The 18,788-nt window shown below is 44.3% G+C and overlaps 2 protein-coding genes across 7 annotated transcripts in view; one reads left to right on the top strand and one right to left on the bottom strand.

The window, feature by feature from the left end:
• LOC136434614 (serine-rich adhesin for platelets-like) overlaps positions 1–11,678 on the top strand; it is a 27,322-nt gene extending 15,644 nt beyond the window's left edge. For 4 of the 6 annotated variants that reach the window (XM_066427512.1, XM_066427510.1, XM_066427511.1 and 1 more), the window contains 9 exons: positions 123–254; positions 673–813; positions 1,405–1,545; positions 2,186–2,323; positions 4,723–5,058; positions 5,650–5,772; positions 6,470–6,532; positions 8,105–8,332; positions 9,171–11,678. In XM_066427512.1, coding sequence (XP_066283609.1) covers positions 123–254; positions 673–813; positions 1,405–1,545; positions 2,186–2,323; positions 4,723–5,058; positions 5,650–5,772; positions 6,470–6,532; positions 8,105–8,332; positions 9,171–9,340 — 1,472 coding nt within the window. In that variant the 3' untranslated portion in view covers positions 9,341–11,678. The remainder of the gene's footprint in view (positions 1–122; positions 255–672; positions 814–1,404; positions 1,546–2,185; positions 2,324–4,722; positions 5,059–5,649; positions 5,773–6,469; positions 6,533–8,104; positions 8,333–9,170) is intronic. The other 2 variants (XM_066427514.1, XM_066427513.1) reach the window with 2 other exon arrangements.
• On the bottom strand, positions 8,329–18,788 carry LOC136434918 (uncharacterized). The gene is made up of 8 exons (XM_066428029.1): positions 18,466–18,788; positions 14,939–17,024; positions 14,139–14,370; positions 13,214–13,310; positions 12,702–12,800; positions 12,007–12,107; positions 11,190–11,342; positions 8,329–10,602 (listed from the first exon to the last, which is right to left on the bottom strand). Exons 1-8 carry the CDS (start codon positions 18,720–18,722, stop codon positions 10,502–10,504), a joined length of 3,126 nt encoding a protein of 1,041 aa, XP_066284126.1. The 5' UTR covers positions 18,723–18,788; the 3' UTR covers positions 8,329–10,501.

Genomic DNA, 18,788 nt, shown 5'->3' with positions numbered 1-18,788 from the left:
ACTATATATCACGTTCTGCTGATAGGAAACTTCAGCCAAATGTATGAATCTCAAAACGCCATTTACTAACATAGAAAAGTGTGAACAAAGTATGAGAAAACTGATGACGCTTGATTTTTCAGGCAGCATAAAGGGCTCTTTGTCTCAGGCACTGTTCGGAGCTCTCATAGCAGAGGAACGAATGGAAGATACGAAGACACCTGACCAACCGGGGGGCAAAGACGGAGCTGAAGAAAAGACCACCCAGAGCCCAGGTGATACCTTTTTCTACGTCATCAAAGAGCACTTTGCACTGCAGCTATAGGTGTCGCTGCTTACACATGCCGTCCAAAAAGTTAAGAATTTGCATATATACAGAGTATAGATACTTTACCTTTGGGACCGCATCTGTAAGAAGAGACACATATAGCTACAGTGCAAAGTGAACCAGTCAGAATTGCCCTGAGGAAGGTGACAGACGGTCACCGAAACGTCGGTTGAATAAAACAGTTGGTTATATACAAAAACGTTCAGTCATCAAAGAGCGTTAAAAAATGTCAATGTTTTGTACCGTAGATACAGATATGAAAATGCACTATGTTTCTGTATTCTGCAATACCTCATCATGGCAGAAAGTGACACTCTGTCGATGGTAGGTTCTAAGACTGTAAACAAACTGTCTGTTCCTCACAGGTTTGGGCGGCTTTTTCAAGGGATCATTCTTCGGGTCAAAGAGTGACGGTAAAGACAAAGATGGTGGTCTGGACACAGACGGCAAAAAGGCTGACAGAGAGCAGACTGGCAAAGAGGATACCAAAGCTAAGGAAGAGTCAGGTACTAGGTAGATTCTGTTAATCTATGGTCAATGATGTATATAATATGGGTTCTTTTTATGTCCATATTTGGTGAGGTGACTCGTGTACAACTTTCTGTGAGTGTCATCGAATACGTTTTGAATAATTTATGACTGAATGTAACACACACACACACACACACACACACACACACACACACACACACACACACACACACTTTTGGACTAAGTGAATATTTCAATTGATGACCACGCCTTACGCAAATTACGCAAATTTGCGAAAAATAGGTTTAGATACTAGGCTACCTGTTTCCTTAGGTAAATGGTTAAATAAGTTACTCAATAAAAAGACTCTTTGTACACAACCAAGTGATTTATTCAACCGGCGTTTCGGTAATCATCTGTAATCTTGCTCATGGCAATTGTGGCAGGTTCATATTGCACTACAACACAGGTGTCGCTGCTTATAGATGCGTTACCAAACGCGTAGTATTTACATTTGATCTGTCTTATTTTCTTGTCAAACCTTGACAGGCCAAACACTTCTTACTTAAAGGTTGGATGTGTTGACAACTGATTGAGCATAATGATTGATATTTACATGTATACAGGATTTGCTAGTGTTTTCAAGCGACCATTCTTCAAATCAAAGACGGCAGACCAAGACGACAGTGGTGGTTTGGTCATGCACAGCATCAAGGCTACTGGCAAAGCATACTACGACATACCAGAGGAGGAAGAGGAAGAATCAGGTATGGTACTAGCAGTACTCTGTAGTGGCAGTGTGATATATCCATCCCTCACTGCAACACAACAGATGCCTCACATGCTATAGCATCATCGCTTCCAGGCTCGTGATATATCTCCAAGCAGATGTTTTGGTGGCAGTGATCATGTTAAAGACAGAGGCCGTAAACCCCCGGTGGCATTATGGACACTGTCTTTGCGTAAGAAATAGCAGAGAGAGGCTCCTCGATGAAGACAGACGTGGCTGATGGACGTCTTTTGTTCCAGCAAACTCATGTCCTCTCATCTCTATTCCTATACTCTGCCCTCTCTAACATACTGTGTTGCTGATTTTATATCTTTCACATTTGGACGTCCTCTGAAAATTTAGTAATGAGTCTGCATTCTTCAAGATTAGTTAAGGGATGCGGTGAAGGAGTTGATTTTAATGGCATCGGGCAGCCTAATGCCGTCTTGCAGACTTGTACATGCTTAACCATGCACGATGTTTAAGCCAAATGCAGTGTACATTTCTCAGAAAGTTCGAACTTGCGCTATGTTACTTATATAACGATTCTGCCCCCGGAACATCTGCTTGGGGATTAATATTATCTGTGTATAGAGTATGGGTATCGTAACATTTGTTGACATCTGCTATCCACCCAGGATCCTTCAGTTTCATGAAGATGATTCGACGACGTTCCCCGTCGGCGTCCTCATTGGACAGCTGCAGCAGCGACGACGAGAGGAAACCCCGCAGACCTGTTGCTACAGGAGGCCGTAAGAAAACAGATGAAGAGCCCGGTACGTGCAGTTCGTATAGCATGTTTGCACGATTAACCTCTAGTCTGCTAAGGTGGTCATGGACAGCTATTTTCTCTAGAACAGGAGACACTATAGTTCCGCAAAGACACACTAAATCCTGACGAATCTTTATATTTTCTAAGTATATCAACCAAGTAAATTGATCTGTTCAGGTATGATGTAACAAAAGGTTACCAATATCAAGATAACAGTTAGATGTCTCCAGTTCTGCATAATTCTGAGAAAGTCACAAAGAATTCTGGAGAATTCTTGGAACCTTAGACAGAATTTGATCAAACTATGCATTGCATTAGAATGAAATAGGTTCCCCTATTAGTGTTCTGCATTATGATGTAGTAGTAGACTGGCTTATTATTCCACAAGGCGGGTAAAAGCCCAAAGAGCTAAATTGTACAGCATGTCATTGTCATCACATTGGTTTTAGGTACACTTATACAGAATTCTAAAAAAGCATGAATAAAAAAACATGTAACCTCATCGTCATCAGATGATGTTATTTTCTTTCAAAAATGAATATCTTTAAAGTTTCAGGATTTCTGAGTGTCTTACCGATTTTATAGTGTCGGCTGTTCTAGTCAAGTCCAATGCCTTAGCCTACTGCACGGCTCCATGAAAACTTGCTTTGCGCCGTAATGTCAAACGCTTCAGGAACGCAATGTGCATCAAGTGCTTAAAACCTTCTCACCTCCAGGAATACAATTTGCTCTAACTCTTTACAATTCAGATTCAGCGCTGCTTGTTAATGCACGGGTAACAATGCTGAAACCAAGGTTATCTCCATGGCTATTGCTACGCGGATATTGCTGGCTCGAGGAAGTTTAGGAAATCTAGTGGGGTGCCCGCGAGGGATTTTACGGTAAAGCATCAAAGTATCCGATTGCTGGTACTCAAACGTCGACTAAGGCACGCTTTACACTTGTTTTTTAACTGTCGTAATAGACATCGTAGTCTACGAGAGAAGTAGACTACAGCTTCGTGAGTGTAAAAAGAAATGGTGTGATGTCTACTACAGAACGGTACTTCAGCCTTAGTGGATGTAGAACACTTCTGAAGTAGAACTCACTCCGGAGTCTATTCACAGTCAGAAAACAAACAAACTGTCGCCTACGAGAGAAGTAAACTACGGTGTCTAGTACAGTAGAATCCGCTTAACTGCACACCCATTTGCCAGCGAATTCGGTGCAATTATCCGGCTGGTGCAATGATGCGAAATTGCCCTGCTGGACCGGTAGTACACTGTATCATACAGGAGGTGAATAGTTTATAAACCTCGGTGTGCTCTATGAACTTGTTAGCATGCATTTAGATGTTAGAAAGCTTTCATTATACAGGTACAGTGTGGTAACACCGTAGATTCCGCCTCTTGTTACGGCCACGTTTACGTGTTAAAACAGTAAATTTCCAGAGGCCAGAGAGGCCCCTGTCATGTTTGGACAGATTAGACTCTGTACATCATAATTACTGTACAATGTACAGCTCTACGTATCCAGGGGGCAAATATGGTTAGATGACTTAGATCACTAGTGATAGACCATTCTCCTTATAGCAGAGGCGAACCCGCGTATACATCCTTCGGGTGAATGTAGGAAGTTTCTAGGACGCAGATTCAGCTCTGCCATAAAAGAATGTGACAGATGATCACGTCAGCACCGCACCGTCAAAAGCAACTGGTATGTCCGTCCACGCGTCGGTCTGCCGCGAACCTAAAACCTACCGCAACACCTCATGTCATCCTTAACGCGAAGTCAAATCCCCACGAACTTAAATACATTTACAGTAATAAGACAGTGTACAGGTAGAGACCAATTTTTATTGAGTACAGCATGCTGTCTGCCAAAACGCAATACCGCCTTTGGTAGGTGTGCGTCTCTTTATGGTGACCACACGCCCAGTGACCCGCCCAGGACCTCCCATACGATCGCTAACAACGTGATTGTCAATGGAGACCACCTTCTTTTGTTAGTGAAAACAATATTAGACATATTGGCGGTATTGTGCCTCTACATAGGCACTTATCGGCTCATTTGTACCGCGTTTGCCGATTTTTAGCGCACCTTTTTAGTTAACTTGTCGAGGATTTTTGAAAAATTTTGGTGCAGTTATCCGGCATTGGTGACAATGTGCCGTGCAGATATGCGGAGTCACTAACAATGCAATGAATGGGAACCGGTTTGGGATTTTGGGATTCGGTGCAGTTAAACGGAAGGTGTGTTTATCCGAGGTGCAATTAAGTGGCTTCTACTGTACTACCAGTTAAAAAAAAAAACAAGTGTAAAGATAGCCTAATGTGACGTCAAACGTTTTAAACTGTGACTTTGGTGGCTAGTTAAAACGTCTTTGGGAAAAATGTCGACCATGTTGATCATGAATTCCTTCAGAATCAGCCGGCGTTTTCGGAAACGCCATGCACTCCTTCAAAGGTCTGTTTGGCGACGATGGAAAAAGCGTGGCAGAAAAAGAGTCAGAACATACCATCATGGCAACCGGGCGGGGTAAACTAGCGAAGAAGGAAGCAGAGCACAACATCATGGCGACTCAAGGGAGCGTCCTATCGAGGAAAGAAGCGGAGCACAGCATCGCGGCTACTTGGGGAAGTGACCTGGCAAAAAAAGAAGCCGAGTTTGGCATCATGGCAGGCCAAGCCAAAACCCTCGCGGAAAAAGAAGCTGAATATAGCATGATGGCGAGCATGGGAAAGGGACAAAAGCAGTCAGGTAACTGACTATATAAAGGGAAGGATATCAAACCAGTGGCGATATCTAATAAAAACATTCTGTGCACAAGAGCAACACTAGACTTAAACGAACTTTATGTTTGTATATTTTTTTTCGGCCCTCTGCATTATTAAAGGGATTATTTTAGCCTTTATCACGGTTGACGATGGTCAGACCAAATTTTGTAGCAGGAATTGATTAAATAGTTCAGTAACTCGTTGTTGGTTTAAAAAAAACAAAAACAGTTTCTTAAATGAAAATAGGTAGTAATAATTAATGACAGCTAGAAGAAGAAACTTTGACGGGTTTTCTTTGCGTTTAGACGTGAACAGCATGCTCAATAAAACAGACCACTCGCACTACACGAAACTTGTTAACAGACTTAACTGACATTTACCACCATTGGTAAATCCCGATTTTAATACAGTTGATCGTAATTGTGATCGTCCTCTCTGCTGCGAGGTACCGCATTTAGATGCAGAATTCAAAAGACTGCTTTTGTTAAAAGTTTAGGGGGAAAATGTGTTGTTTGTATTTTCTCATGATTTCTGAATTCTATTTTGTCATGATGATATTGTCAAACTCTTTCAGAATCGAGCGGGGTTTTCGGCGGCCTGTTCGGCGGCCTGTTCGGCGGTGACGACGGGAAGAGTCAGGCGGAGAAGGAAGCAGAGCACAGCATCATGGCGAGCCGAGGAGAGGGCCACGATTCAGGTAACAGGCTGTACCGTAACGGACAGAGGTATTAGGGCCCCCACTCCACTAGACAGCGATCGCCCTGCGACCTAAAGTGAGTTTATATAATAATTGATTTTATAATAATTATTGGAGTATCATGCAAAATGACTGAAAAGACAGCAAAGCACACATAGTATTTAAAAAAATCGTTGACTCGTTGAGGGATGTCTTTTTAGGTCGCAGCGAGCTCGAGGTCGCCGCCCTAGCGGAATGGGGGTGTAACACATGCGTCTCATCGATCCGTAGCAGGCTCTGGTGGTGTTTTGACATGACTGTTTCGTGTTTTTGGTGTGCCAATTTTAATTATATACCTACTGGTCTAAGATTGCTACCGGCATGGCTACCGTTCTTGCAACATTTTGCGGATATTGTGGAAGCAGTAGCCATCACGACCGGCGGAAATTAGGATACAACAAACAAACAAACAAACAAACAAACAAACAAACAAACAAACAAACAAGCCACCAAGAACCTGCTGTTTCAACTAACAGATTTAATGAAATATTAAAAAAAGCATAAGAAAACATAAATCTAAAGTTAAGAATCTCTTTGCAATAAAAATCAGATAGTGAAAGTTACTAGCACTAACACCCGACACTAAAACAATCATGCCATAATGTAACTTTACCATCTTAATCTGATTAACAATTAACACCTTCCTGATGTTTGCCAGAGTCAACGACGTTCCTGTCAGGATTATTTGGCCGGAATTCAGCTCCCGCTGACCGTAAGAATCGTGCGTCTGAGGTTTCTTTTTACATTTTCTTTCGTGACCAGCTTTGAAGCTCATATGATGACTAAACTTTCCTCCCTCACGTTGGTGATCTAAAAGGAGTTGCCGCTACGCTACGTTGATATGCATGGCCTATGCCTACGTTTGCATATAATCTAACGTCTTCAGCAGCTTCTAAGTCAACATCTTTGTATCATGCCTTGGACCTCTCAACTGGATGCAGATATTGTCAAGTACAAGGTTACTTTTGCAGCTTTGGCCGCAAACAAAAAAGATATCTGAATGCAGTTCAGCCGGTGTGAAAGCCAAATAGGGTTTAAATGAACGAGAATGGTGGCATTGCTTCACGACATGTTTTGTCGCAGCGCATACATCATTATAACGCGTATCTCATGAGTTCACCGGACTTCTCAAAGTTGTGGAAACAGGTGCCAATCGGCGCATTTGTCACCTGAAATCAAGAATTGTTTTGCAAAAACTTTGCGATTAATAAAATGTCGTAAATAGGCTCGAAATGGTATTTGATCACTGCAAATGTCTTTTTGATGTTTTTTCTTTCTTTTAAATGTGGCAATACTACGACATTCTGAGAAAGTTTATCGAAACTGAGAATGTGATATTCCTGGCGCCACCATTTAACGTCTGTGTGACCCCAAGGGAAAATTGGCACAAATTCGCAAAATTGACGCAATTTCCTAGCGCAATGTGGCGCAGTCCAAAGAGATACATGCTGAGTAATCTCCAAGCAGATCTACACCGGGCGCGAAAATCGTATATGCTAGCCAGAGAAGGTCCAGTCAGCCAGAGAGGGTCCAATCAGCCTGGTTGGACCCTCTCTGGCTGACTGGATCTTCTCTGGCTAGCATATACATGCTTAGGCAGTTTTGGGCGCCATAGTAGCAGCACATGTACATGGTGTACGATAAATCCCACTTCTGACACCATGTTATCAGTAGCCTGGTATCCATCCTGTTCTACTTCCGGTTTGCTACTCTGATATCATCATCATCATCATTATTATTATCATCATCATCATCATCATGGGGTACCCTCACATAGCCCCATCAGGGGCAAAGTATGGGGGGGGGGGTGAGGTCTACATCCTGGCACGGTAAGACTCAACTGTTGGAGCCGTGCCAGGCAGGGCATTCCACTGGGGGATGACTACGGGGGAATATGAATATTTGTCTAGAGCGTTGATGGTCTGAAATTTGAGATGGTGGTTCCCCCGGGTGCGCCCCTGGGCTGGTTTCAGTAATCACTAATATTCATCATGGAAGCGAAGAGAGAAGCGAACTGGGGCTAGAATATATAGTATGGATGCTAGGCTTTCTCATCAGTTTGGCGTATTGAAAATATACATGTTAAAGAGCGGAAGACAAAATCTTATATAAGACGCTAAAAGCTCACACATTGTCAGTTACACACATTGGAGTTGCTCAGCTAGCCGTATCCAATGCCTTAAATATAAAGCTTTTGGTAAAAATCATGAAAAAGATTTGCCTCACAGGTATTTTAGATATGTATGAAAACCAAGTCCGCTTGCTTATCAAGAAAACTACAACGCTCTTTTAGATGGTGGGCAGGACGGCCACGGAGATTCCATTCTTGGAGTGCTGGGATTGGACGACTCATCGACGTCATGCTCATCATCGTCATCAGATGACGAGGAGGGCATAATGACGTCATTGTTCTCAGCGGTAGGGATGGGCGGAAACGACACGGGGCGCAAAAAACACGGCCATAAGAGACAGAAACCGGACGCCATGAAATCAGCTTGGGCAAAACGAGACACGGGCGGTGGTAAGTGTTCGTTTTTATTTGCAACAGAGACAAGTGTGTCACAGTCAATGACCCATAAACGATTTCAATGATAATCATATGCTCGTATGGTTTTACCCCTTATTTACATGTGGCTGGTAAATCATCAGTCAGTCGAAATAAGTCATGAATAAAACACACATACACAGACCATATTTCATTTTTAAGCCATCTCATTGTTGATTTAGCCCGCAATAGCTCTCAAAAGAGTTACCCCTCAAAATCTATAATATGTGTGGATTAAAAAAAACATATATATATGAAATCATATTCCATTCTTAAGGTCGCAGAACACAGTTTTAATCCGCGACCCCCGGGGTCTATGACGCGGCCTAGAAAATAGTGCGGCCGAAACTCTCGAAGACTGGGTAGAAAGCTACATGTGAGAGGCATCCATGTGTAAACTGTGCTGTGTGGTGTAGAAATATGTCGGCTTGTAGACCGTAGGATTTGGATAGTGTGCCTTTTCCGCTTTGTGTATAAATGCGCCATCTTGTGCAACCGCCTCACGGGGTCAGCCGGTGCAGTTCAGTGACCTCTCGCAGAGCGCTGTTTCAAAGTGGGCGTGAGGAGCCGATACGCCGACAGGATTTTTCGTTTTTTTATTTATTTGTTGGTTGTACCCTAAACTCAAACATATTCGTTTTTCGTATTTCTCAAGTGCACCGCGCTATATTTTTTACCGCGTCGAAGCTAGTCACCTTGGGGCCCTTAACTATAGAAATCCCCATAGGCCGGAAACTGTGTTCTGCTACCTTAAATCATCTCATTGTTAACTGTTTAAGGTTTAACCCCCTCCTTTATCATGCGTTTACTACAGGGGCCAAAAAAGGAGGAGAATCGTCCGTCCTTGGCTTTCTCGGATTTGGAGGAGACAGCGACGGTCGTCGGCATAGTCACAGACACGGTCGTGGGCACAAAGGAAGGGAACCCAAAACACCGACCACGCCCCAGCTTCCGTCCGTCTTTTCGGCATTCCAACCACAATAAGGGCGTTCACTATTATGAGTAAGCATCCGCAAGGTCAAAGGTGAAGGCCCCTGACCAATAAACAGCTATAGCCGCAAAACACGTCACCGGAACGTACTGCGCCTGCGCGAAACGCTTCTATGTAATGTGCATAGGGCTTCAGAAAAACGTATCATATAAGGTCGTGTTCGCATATATAAGGATAATACCCCGTCTATAGTTTCCGATTATGATTCAACGTTTACCAAACATCCAACAAAAACCTGTTTTTTTTGTGTTTTTCTGTTGGATGTTCAGCAAACGTTGCATCATAATTTTTCCCGTTGCATAAGATATCTTTTTCGACACAACATTTGGAAACTATAGACGGGATATTATCCTTATATTTGCGAACCCGACCTTATATGATAATTTTTTTCCGAAGCCCTTTCCACATTACATAGAAGCGTTTCGCGCAGGCGCAGTACGTTCCGGTGACGTGCTTATAGCCGCGACTATTGCCTTGACTATTGTCGCGTCTCGATTTGCATAACAATGTTCAGACGTGTTTTCTTTATGTCTCGGGGCTTTGACATATTACCCATAATACATATCGCTGCGCATGCGTGGTTGGAATCAACGATCTTCTAGGACAATTGAGCGAATTAACATTGTTATACAATGCATGCCGTGGTCGTCGTCATGTTTACATCAGTGGAAAAGTATATCGATAAGGATTATCTCTGATACGCTACACCTTTTCTATGTACACCTTAATTCAAAGTACAGTACAGTCAAACCTGGTCGGGGAACCATCTTGAGCAAGCACAACCTCCAGTCATAAGCCATATTAAAACAGTCCCGTTCCTTTTTACATAGTTTATAACCCCACCCTGTCCTGAGCAACCACCTGGCCCAAGCAACCATTTTCCTCGGTCCCTTGTGTGGATGCTGAATGCAGGTTTGACTGTAGAACTAGTAAAAGTCCGACGTCTTTTTGTACAATCTGCTCATACTTTCCACCCTCCTGAAAGCAGAGCTCCTATCGCTCGATTCGTCAGTAACGTCGCCAGAAGCATGTCTACCGGGGGTGAAGTGCATGGCCCCTACGCGAGCGAGGTAACGAATCGAGCGATATGGGCTCTGCTTTCAGGAGGGTGCTACTTTCTAAAACCGAGTTCTGTTCTTGCTCTTGCCTCCTTCCTAGCTGTTCTCTCCGTGTTCCATGGTAGGACTTCCGGTCTCTTGTGTCTGTCTGGGACAGGGCTGTCCAAGCTTGCAACCCTTCCCGATGGAACCTTTTTCTGTGGTGGACAAAATGGGCAGAAGTAAAGATTGACGTCTGGTTCCAATTCCACACGGTTATGTTTCCCCCATTCCACTATAGGGCGGTGACCTCGCTGCGATCGTGCTACAGCGTAAACTTTGACAGCGCGCTCAACGAATGTCATAGATAAAAAACGTTCAATGTGTGTTTTGTTGTCTTTCCAGTCACACTCTTGCATTTCGCATGATATTCCAATTATGAAGGACTACACACTTGGACAAATCTAATTTAGGTCGCAGAGAGATCTTAGCGCAGTCTCCGTCTAGTAGGAAAGGCGCATTGAGAGGATGGCTGTATTTTTCCGGTTTGAGGAATTCGAATGACAGAATGATTGGCATCTGGACAATATTACGACACCTTACCTCTTTTGATAAAAATTCAATTTTCTGTGATTATCATCTTGCCAATCAAGCTGTAGTACTTCCCGTTTAAGCTAGGTGCCACAGCAGGACAGTAACCTTGGCTCCATAGACTACAAGGGTTCCGTTTTTGTTAGTGGGTCAAAGTGAAAAATATCAGAAATGTTCTCCTGCATTTGGTGGACAAATTTGGGCGTCTAGTTACCTGTGATATCTTTCACGAGCTCTTCTATAGAGCTGAACTCTTCTTCGGGTACGACGGATAGCAGACCCGCCGGACTTTTGTCGACCTTGAAATGCCTTACGGCGTCTCCACTTTCCGTCTTGGCCTTGACGGACACTGTGTAAACATGGGACCCTGTAATAAGAGTAAAAAAAAAAAACATTATGTCAAAATGGAACTATTTATTTGGAATTTTGTAGCAGATTGCTTTTTAGATTAACGATTGTGTGACTCTTAAGCTTGTATTCTAATTTGTTGCAAAGCTAAGCTAGAACCAATAGCAATACATATATAACGGTTATATGTGTTAGCGCAGTGGCAGGCATGCTGGATCGCTAACGCTCGGTAACGTAATGTGTGCGTATCGCTCTACAACTTGGTGTATTGCTTGGCTATACAATCACTAGTATGTGGAACAAAGATGAAAATTAAGAAATGCTTGTAAATAAATAAATGTATTTATGACAATTATATGTTTCTCGTCAACATTGTCTTTCAATCCCTAAATGAACCCCTCTCACTGGACTCGCAGCACGCTGGCGGCGTCGCTGGGGCTGATAGAATTGACAAAGCACTCAACGAATTTCATCGACAAAAAACGAATCTTTTTAAGCTTTGTGTATTTTGTTGTCTTTTTGGTCATACTTGTACATTTTGGATGATATTCCCATTATAAAGTCAAGGGTAACACAAATCCAGTTTAGGACGTAGCGACGCCGCCAGCGTGCCGCGGGTCCAGTGAGAGGGGGGCTTTGATGAACCCCCTACCTAATCTATGATTAGGAGATCGGTTTTGTACCTTGCCCACGTGCTTCCCGTACTAAGAAGGCTCCTTGCTCGGTGTCGTCTGCCAGCAAAAGTTCTTCCGCCTCTTTCCTCCCGAGGCTGCCGAAGAACCAGCTGAAAAGTTGGATTAACACATCAATACAGGCCTTGCTATCGCAAAACTGTAAAACTGGCGACACCCTTTCCGATCATGCATCACTCCCTTAGCATGATGGGAAACAAAATAGCGGTTCCCATCGCAAACCTGTAAACATCACGCACTGATTACCATAGTTGTGCCTACAGAAAAATACAGAATCCAATCTTTGAACCTTTATAAACCTAACCGCCAAACTCGACAGCCTGTTTGCATCTCAATGGGAAGCATGCAGCCCTGCACAGTCTGTGCGAATGCAGGCAGAACAAAGCTAGTGGTGGTCTCTATGTAAGCAAATGGGCCGTAAATGTTTGACAGAAAAGACCGTCGTCTCAGGGAAGATTATGCAGCGTCGCATCTTTCCCCCAATGAGATTCAAGTACCACTGACAGGCGATTTCCCCTTTGGCGAGTTAAAATAAATTTACAAAGGTCCGGGAATTGGATTTTGTTTCTTCCCCACTAGTGTGAGACACATACGACGAAGGAAAGCTAGCCTTTCATGATAATGTCTCGAAAGTACATGCACTGATGTAGAATGGCCTGGTGCGAAGTGAGGTCGACAGGACTTACTCTTGGTTTTGCAGGCTGTCGACAGGTGCGACGTAGTTGTACGGCACGCACCCCACCTCCAGCGTGTCCAGCCGGCGGGCCTGGTACCAGACATTGTCACTACAAGAAATGAAGCTATCTCCGTCAGCTTTGCGTACAAAGATATCAATGGAAAATTAACATTCAATACTAACAGTACAATAAACTTGCACATGGAAATCCAACTTGACTATGAATAAACTTTAAGCATAATGAGCCATCAGAGGTCCTCCAAGTTTTTATTTACAGCTTGGTAGAAAAGGATGGGAAGGCCACATGATGAAATGGGAAATCTATGCAAACTGAGCAAAGTGTCCTCAAAGTGTCGACCTAGCTTGCAAGGAAAACCCGTTCATAATAGCTAGATGTACACAAGCAAGCGAAAGGTGCAAAAATACGAACTCGAACATACAGCTTAGGAATGGCTCAGCGACCATCAAAAGTTCATCTGCTCTTAGATAGTCTTATTCTAATTTTCCAAAAGATATAGTTACCCGTAATCCAGAATTTCCAGTTCTTGTCCCTCCTTGATCAGAAGTTCTCCTGGTCGCTGAGGTTCAAAGTCATAAAGGGCGACACACTTGGGGTGCTCTGCAGAAAAAGAGGCAAATTCAACTGTTAAACAGTTCATTCAATACGTCTTATTAATCTCAATGACTTTGTCTTGGTGTGCATCTGCATTTATGCGAATATTGCGGAGTGGCAGCATATAAGGCGGAAGTGGCGCAATAGGATACTTGGGGAATTGGAAGTATTCGTTGGCTCGGACGCAATATTGTTGTAGTTGAGAACCAGAATGACTCATGGCTACCCTCACACAGTAATGTAATCTCGTTAGTGGTACACACTTGTGCGTATACTCAAGCCCGTGTGAGTTGCATATGAACGTTTTGTTGTTGTTGTTAAGGTAAAGTTTGCGATCGAAGAAGTTATTTTTTCGGTTCGATAACCAGGCTCTACAACGTTGAGTCAACTCTTCCCCCGCAAACCTGAACCTTTTTACCTAAAAAAAAGAAGTTAATACGCAACTCATGATCATGCGGACTTGGATATACCCACAAGTGTGAACGGGCCCTTAGAGCTTGTCACAACGATGTTCATGATCAGCCAATCATAGTAGAAATCTTCATTGACACAACAAAAGTACAGCGACTTCCGTAAGGTCTTCTACAACTAAACATGCAAACAACAACAATGGGATACAAAATGATTAACCTACGTACAAGTATAACAAGTATATGAATACTTACTACTTCAACATGTCGAGTCTAAACTATCACTTACACTACTAGTTATAAGATCTAAACATTCTTTGACATATTTACCTATTTGTACACAGTAAGGGTTGTCTCCTTCTAGAATGAATTTGAATTTATCTATAGAATGGAATGTATTAAATTCTGTTGAGCAAGCATTTACCTTTAGTGGAGACCTGATCGTCTGCAGATGACGTGCGCTTCTTCCTGAGCTGTTTGGCCCTGTAGTGGTCGCTATCCTTGATCTCCTCCACACAGCTGGACGGGAACCAGCCCTGCCGCGCGTCGTGCGTGGTCTCTCCGTACCACACACCGTCCGGCATCTTCCGCAGCACCCGCACCACATCTCCCGCCTCGAACGCCAACTCGTCCGGCTGAGCGGCGTCTCTTCGCTCCTGAAAAACAATTGTACGCATAACACCATGTCAGAACTTGTCTATGAAATTCACCTGTGTTTGTACATACATTAGGAAAGATTTGTTCTGTTTACAGCACAAAGAGTTGACTCGTTGAATCAAAACCAGATCTTTGTTTTTCTTCAAGATAACTAGATGCTGATAAAGAGTCATCGTAAAGGCCCTGTAACACAGCAAGAGAATCGATCGGCCGACGAGTCTGCGAGCTCTAAACGACATTTTCGGTAGTAATATGTCTGGTGTTATCGCGATCATCGCGCGATATTTACTTATTGGCATGTTCGCAGTTCCTCGAGCTCCATATAGTGTGATGGGCTAGATTTTCAGTTTGGAAATACGCTCGAGTTTCTCATGATTTTTGATTTTGGTGATCAACAAATTCCCGATTATGTAACAAGGGCTTTAAGAAGACCATAAGTCGAACATAAGTTGAGTCAACACTTTGTTTTGGATAAAGTTTTACTTGTTTACATTTTTTCAGAAATTTTCTCTGACCAAAGCTTATGGAAACGTCTGCCCTGTCAAGAACAAAGGTCATGCCATTCACCTTAACTGACGTCAGAGGGAAGTCCCAGGAGTAGATGGCGCCTCCCTCGTCGTCCGTCGTGCTGTACTGGAACGCCTCAATCCACCTGGTCCGCTCGCTGGGTGACGCTACAGAGAACACCATCTCCAGTTCCTCACCGTCCTTATCTTCCAAAAGGCGCACGCTAAACTGATGGCCTTCATCCTGGATGGCTTGCTGAACTTTGAAGAATTTGAGAAGACTACTTTTACGTCTTGAGAGGGTTCCCTTTTGATCAGAAACTGCAGTGACCGCTTCTGTTTTGTCGTAGATGTTGTCCTCGACTTCCTCGGCTTCCACGCGGTTCCGCATGCAGTAGTTGAGAACGTCGTAGGTCACTCCTCCACCTCTCCTTTGCCGCTTCTTCGCCACTAGGAGAACGTCGGTTAAGACGATGATGTAGCGCTGTGACGTCTTGGCTTCCTTGCTTCTAATCCAAGTCAGGTCGCCCTGCTTGACGATCCACCGTGACTTGCTTCTCAGCGGGAAGGGAAGCTTGCACCGATCGAACGTCAGCTTTTCTCGGAGGACTTCCTCGAAGTGGTGATTGCGCTCTTCGTCCCGGACTGCCTCATTGATGATGTTGGCTACTTTACGCGTGTCCTGTAGGGCTTTCATTGCGGACTGGAAAGAGTCTGAATCGTCCTCTCTGTGGCCCAGGATCCTCTCAATGAGGAGGGGCAGCCGGGTGATCCTCTGCATGGGCAGCATGAGGAATGACGTCATAGGGAGCCTGCTACACCTGGGATCTCCCTCAAGCTTGCTCACCTGTTCTCGCACCTCCTTGTTCTGGGCGATGACGTCCTTGACGACTCTCGAGTGGGCGTTGACCTCTTTGCAGTACGTCTTGTAAGGGTCTAAGAAGTTCTTGAGAGCGTGATTCTCGATGATGTCGCAGATGTCGGAGATGACAGGAGATTGCTCCTTGACTCTTCGTTGAAGATCTTCGAGGAAGGCCACGCTCACCTCCATGATCTCTCTGGTGTATCTAGAGAGGCAGGAGAAGACTCCGTGTCCGATCAAGGCGTTGTGTTGTAAGATCGCCTGCAGGAAGTGTTCTTCCAAGACGCTCATGCTGCGAACATAAGACTCCTCGGTCGTTAAGACCTCGAACATCGCTTCCTGGAGATGTTGCTGCTGCTTGGACAAGGTGTACTTGACGTTGTTCTCGACGACTGACGGTTGTCTGTCCCACTTCGGGGCGATGGTAGACTGCCAGCGTACCTCCTTAGAACCGTCCACCTCGTCCGCTACCAAGACGGCGGTCTTAGCGATCTGTATCTCCTGGTACAGAGGTGCGTCTGTCATAAACTCTGGTAGAGCGGTGTAGGAAGGGAGGGTGTCGTCGTAGTCTTCACCGGTGTAGAACGTCGTCGAGACCGGTTCGCTCTCGAGATCATCCGATCTGGCGACGATCGTGACTTCGTACTGCACGGCTGAATCTAGGTTATCGTATGTGACGGACGGATTTTCATTCGGGTCGACTTCCTCAGCCACACCTTCAGTAGATGGAGGCGTGACACGCGAGAGTCTTACTAGATAGTAGTCCACCCGTGCGGGAAGGTTTGGAGGCTGCCATGCTACAATGACGCTAGTTTCGCTGGTGTCATCTACTGTGAGATGTTTAGGAGGAGACAAGGTCGGCTTTGAACTCTTTTGTTCTTGACCCGTGTTTGCAGGTGGCAAGGGAACGTTGTCTGGCACATCGTCATAATACTCGTCTGTTTGATCAACGTTGTTTGCGAATTTTTGGCAAGTATCTGGTTCATCAGGGCATGGAGAGCCGACACCATGTTGCGGAGAAAGACTTGTTGACTTTGAACGCGGTGTTTCGTGGCTTGTGCCAGGCGAAGGAACCTCCTCTGGAATGTCGTCATAGTACTCGTCGTCTGCTTCATCTTTGTCGACATCCAAAGTTGACTGTGAGGCTTCTGTTTCTTGACTCGTTGTGGCAGGATACGTAGGAATCACATCGGGAATATCGTCATACGTTGCGTCAGGGTCGATATCTTCGTAGGTTTCCTGATCATCTAGACCTGGCGACTCATCCTTGTCTTGCAGCGCGGACCTATTTCGACATTGATAGAAGAAACGGTTGTGTTTGTATTTTTTTCTGAACAAATGTGAACTTCATCGTTTAATCCTTAAACATGTAGTAGTAGCTGACTCAATCCACTTGAGAGGCACATAGTTCAAAAATATTGATAAGGACCTGCTATTTACACCTCCCTGGCTGAAATTAGTTGACACGGGGCAAAAATAAACCTATCTTTTATATTGTACAGCCACTAGGAACACCTTGGCAATCGTTGTAGAACGATTTAAAAGTAGTTAAGTAAGCCAATATCACAGAACAACATCTCTTTAATGTTTTGTTTTTCCACAACGACGGTTAACGAAACACAGCTTCAACTCTGAATGCTCTGTTCATTTGCTCAACGCCGATAACCTCGTTGCGTGCTACCTGCAAGCCTGTAGAATGTACTTTGGACTAGGCTCCGTTTCAGGCCCCAATGCCGGACGTTTTTTTTTCAAATACGTGCAGTTTTCTGTTAGTTACCAGGTCTCTGGCGACTGTCGAAATCATGACTCTGTCCGATTGGGGTATCTACAACCGTCAGAGACCCTGTAACTGTCAGAAAACTGCACGTACAGTTGTTGTTTTTGAAAAGAAAAAGTGTTCGGATGCGGCTGCAACGGAGGCTACGGGCCTGGGGCTTTCTTGGAAGTCAGGCCGTTGTATAACTGAGTTTATTGACCTCACCTACAGCCATAAAGAAGAACGTTTGCGCGTCGTGTACTTTATAGCAGAAACATTTACTGTGTGTTACACTTAATTTTCAGTCGTAAATCGTGACTATCCTTACAAGAGGTTGTTCTCGATGTTAGAGTGGGCACAAAGTTTGTTAAATGAGATGCGGGATTGTTTTACCATCCTCCATATACCCGGGTTGGGAAGGGCGGGTGGGATGTTTGTATTCCTTGTTTAGCCGCGGGTATCGGCATGTGGAAGGCCCCAGCTTTGACAGTTCAGCTTTAAGAGTAGTTATAAAAAGGCAAGACAGCTCTTTTGTTATTAACGCTGTAGTTTGTTTGGCCTAAAATTGCGACGGAAATAGGTAGCTCTAATGAAGCGTTAAGCATAGTGGTAAGTACGTTGTTTATAATGAATGAATGAATGAATAAACGATTGTTGGACCAACCAAGTGGGCGAAAATGAAAGTACAATGAAAATTGGCACAAAAGCTTTTGCATAGAAAAATTCACAGTATAAAACTGTGATGAAATGATTTAAAGACTTAACGCGGTAACCTACGTACATATGGGTTTCTCTGTAGACAAATCATTGATCGCACAAACTTGCAAAAAGTTGCGTGAACAATTTGGAAGAGAATGAATATGGTTACATTTTGTCTAGCTCTAACAGAAAGATCACATTATTTAGCAAATTTCTGACTTTCATCCATCAAATGACCCCCTCTGTCGCCAAAAATATTGAAAATGCTCACGTTGATACGCCTTGGTCCTCATGGCAATGCGGAAGGGCGGGGGACAGTCGCAGTATGGCCTGTTCCAACTTCCGGATGTGGGCCCTTGGCACTCCCTCGGTCAAAAAATCCTGTTTATCTTCCTCTGACAGGTACAACAACAAGTCCGGCTGCGTGAAGCCCCAATCCCCGAGCATCTCTATAAGTTTGGGGTGGAAGTTGTTGCGTTCGCACCACAACCCGAAGTCAAAATCCTGATCTTCAGCGGTGCCCGCCATGCTAGCTGGGGCGTTACAGAGCGTACGCCTAGCCTCCTCTGCAGGCCTTCTAGGCTGCGCCGGTGT

The sequence above is a fragment of the Branchiostoma lanceolatum genome, chromosome 5 (assembly GCF_035083965.1).
Source record: "Branchiostoma lanceolatum isolate klBraLanc5 chromosome 5, klBraLanc5.hap2, whole genome shotgun sequence".
Lineage (NCBI taxonomy): Eukaryota > Metazoa > Chordata > Leptocardii > Amphioxiformes > Branchiostomatidae > Branchiostoma > Branchiostoma lanceolatum.
Note: the sequence above shows the minus strand (reverse complement) of the source record. Positions and strands in the feature narration are given on the sequence as shown.

Coding starts and splice junctions, on each gene's coding strand:
- LOC136434918 (XM_066428029.1), bottom strand. CDS start 18,722: ATGGCGGGCACCGCTGAAGATCAGGATTTTGACTTCGGGTTGTGGTGC. Junction 14,371..14,938: donor TCCCTCTGACGTCAGTTAAG/GTGAATGGCATG, acceptor ATTGTTTTTCAG/GAGCGAAGAGACGCCGCTCA. Junction 11,343..12,006: donor ACGGGAAGCACGTGGGCAAG/GTACAAAACCGA, acceptor CTCTTATTACAG/GGTCCCATGTTTACACAGTG.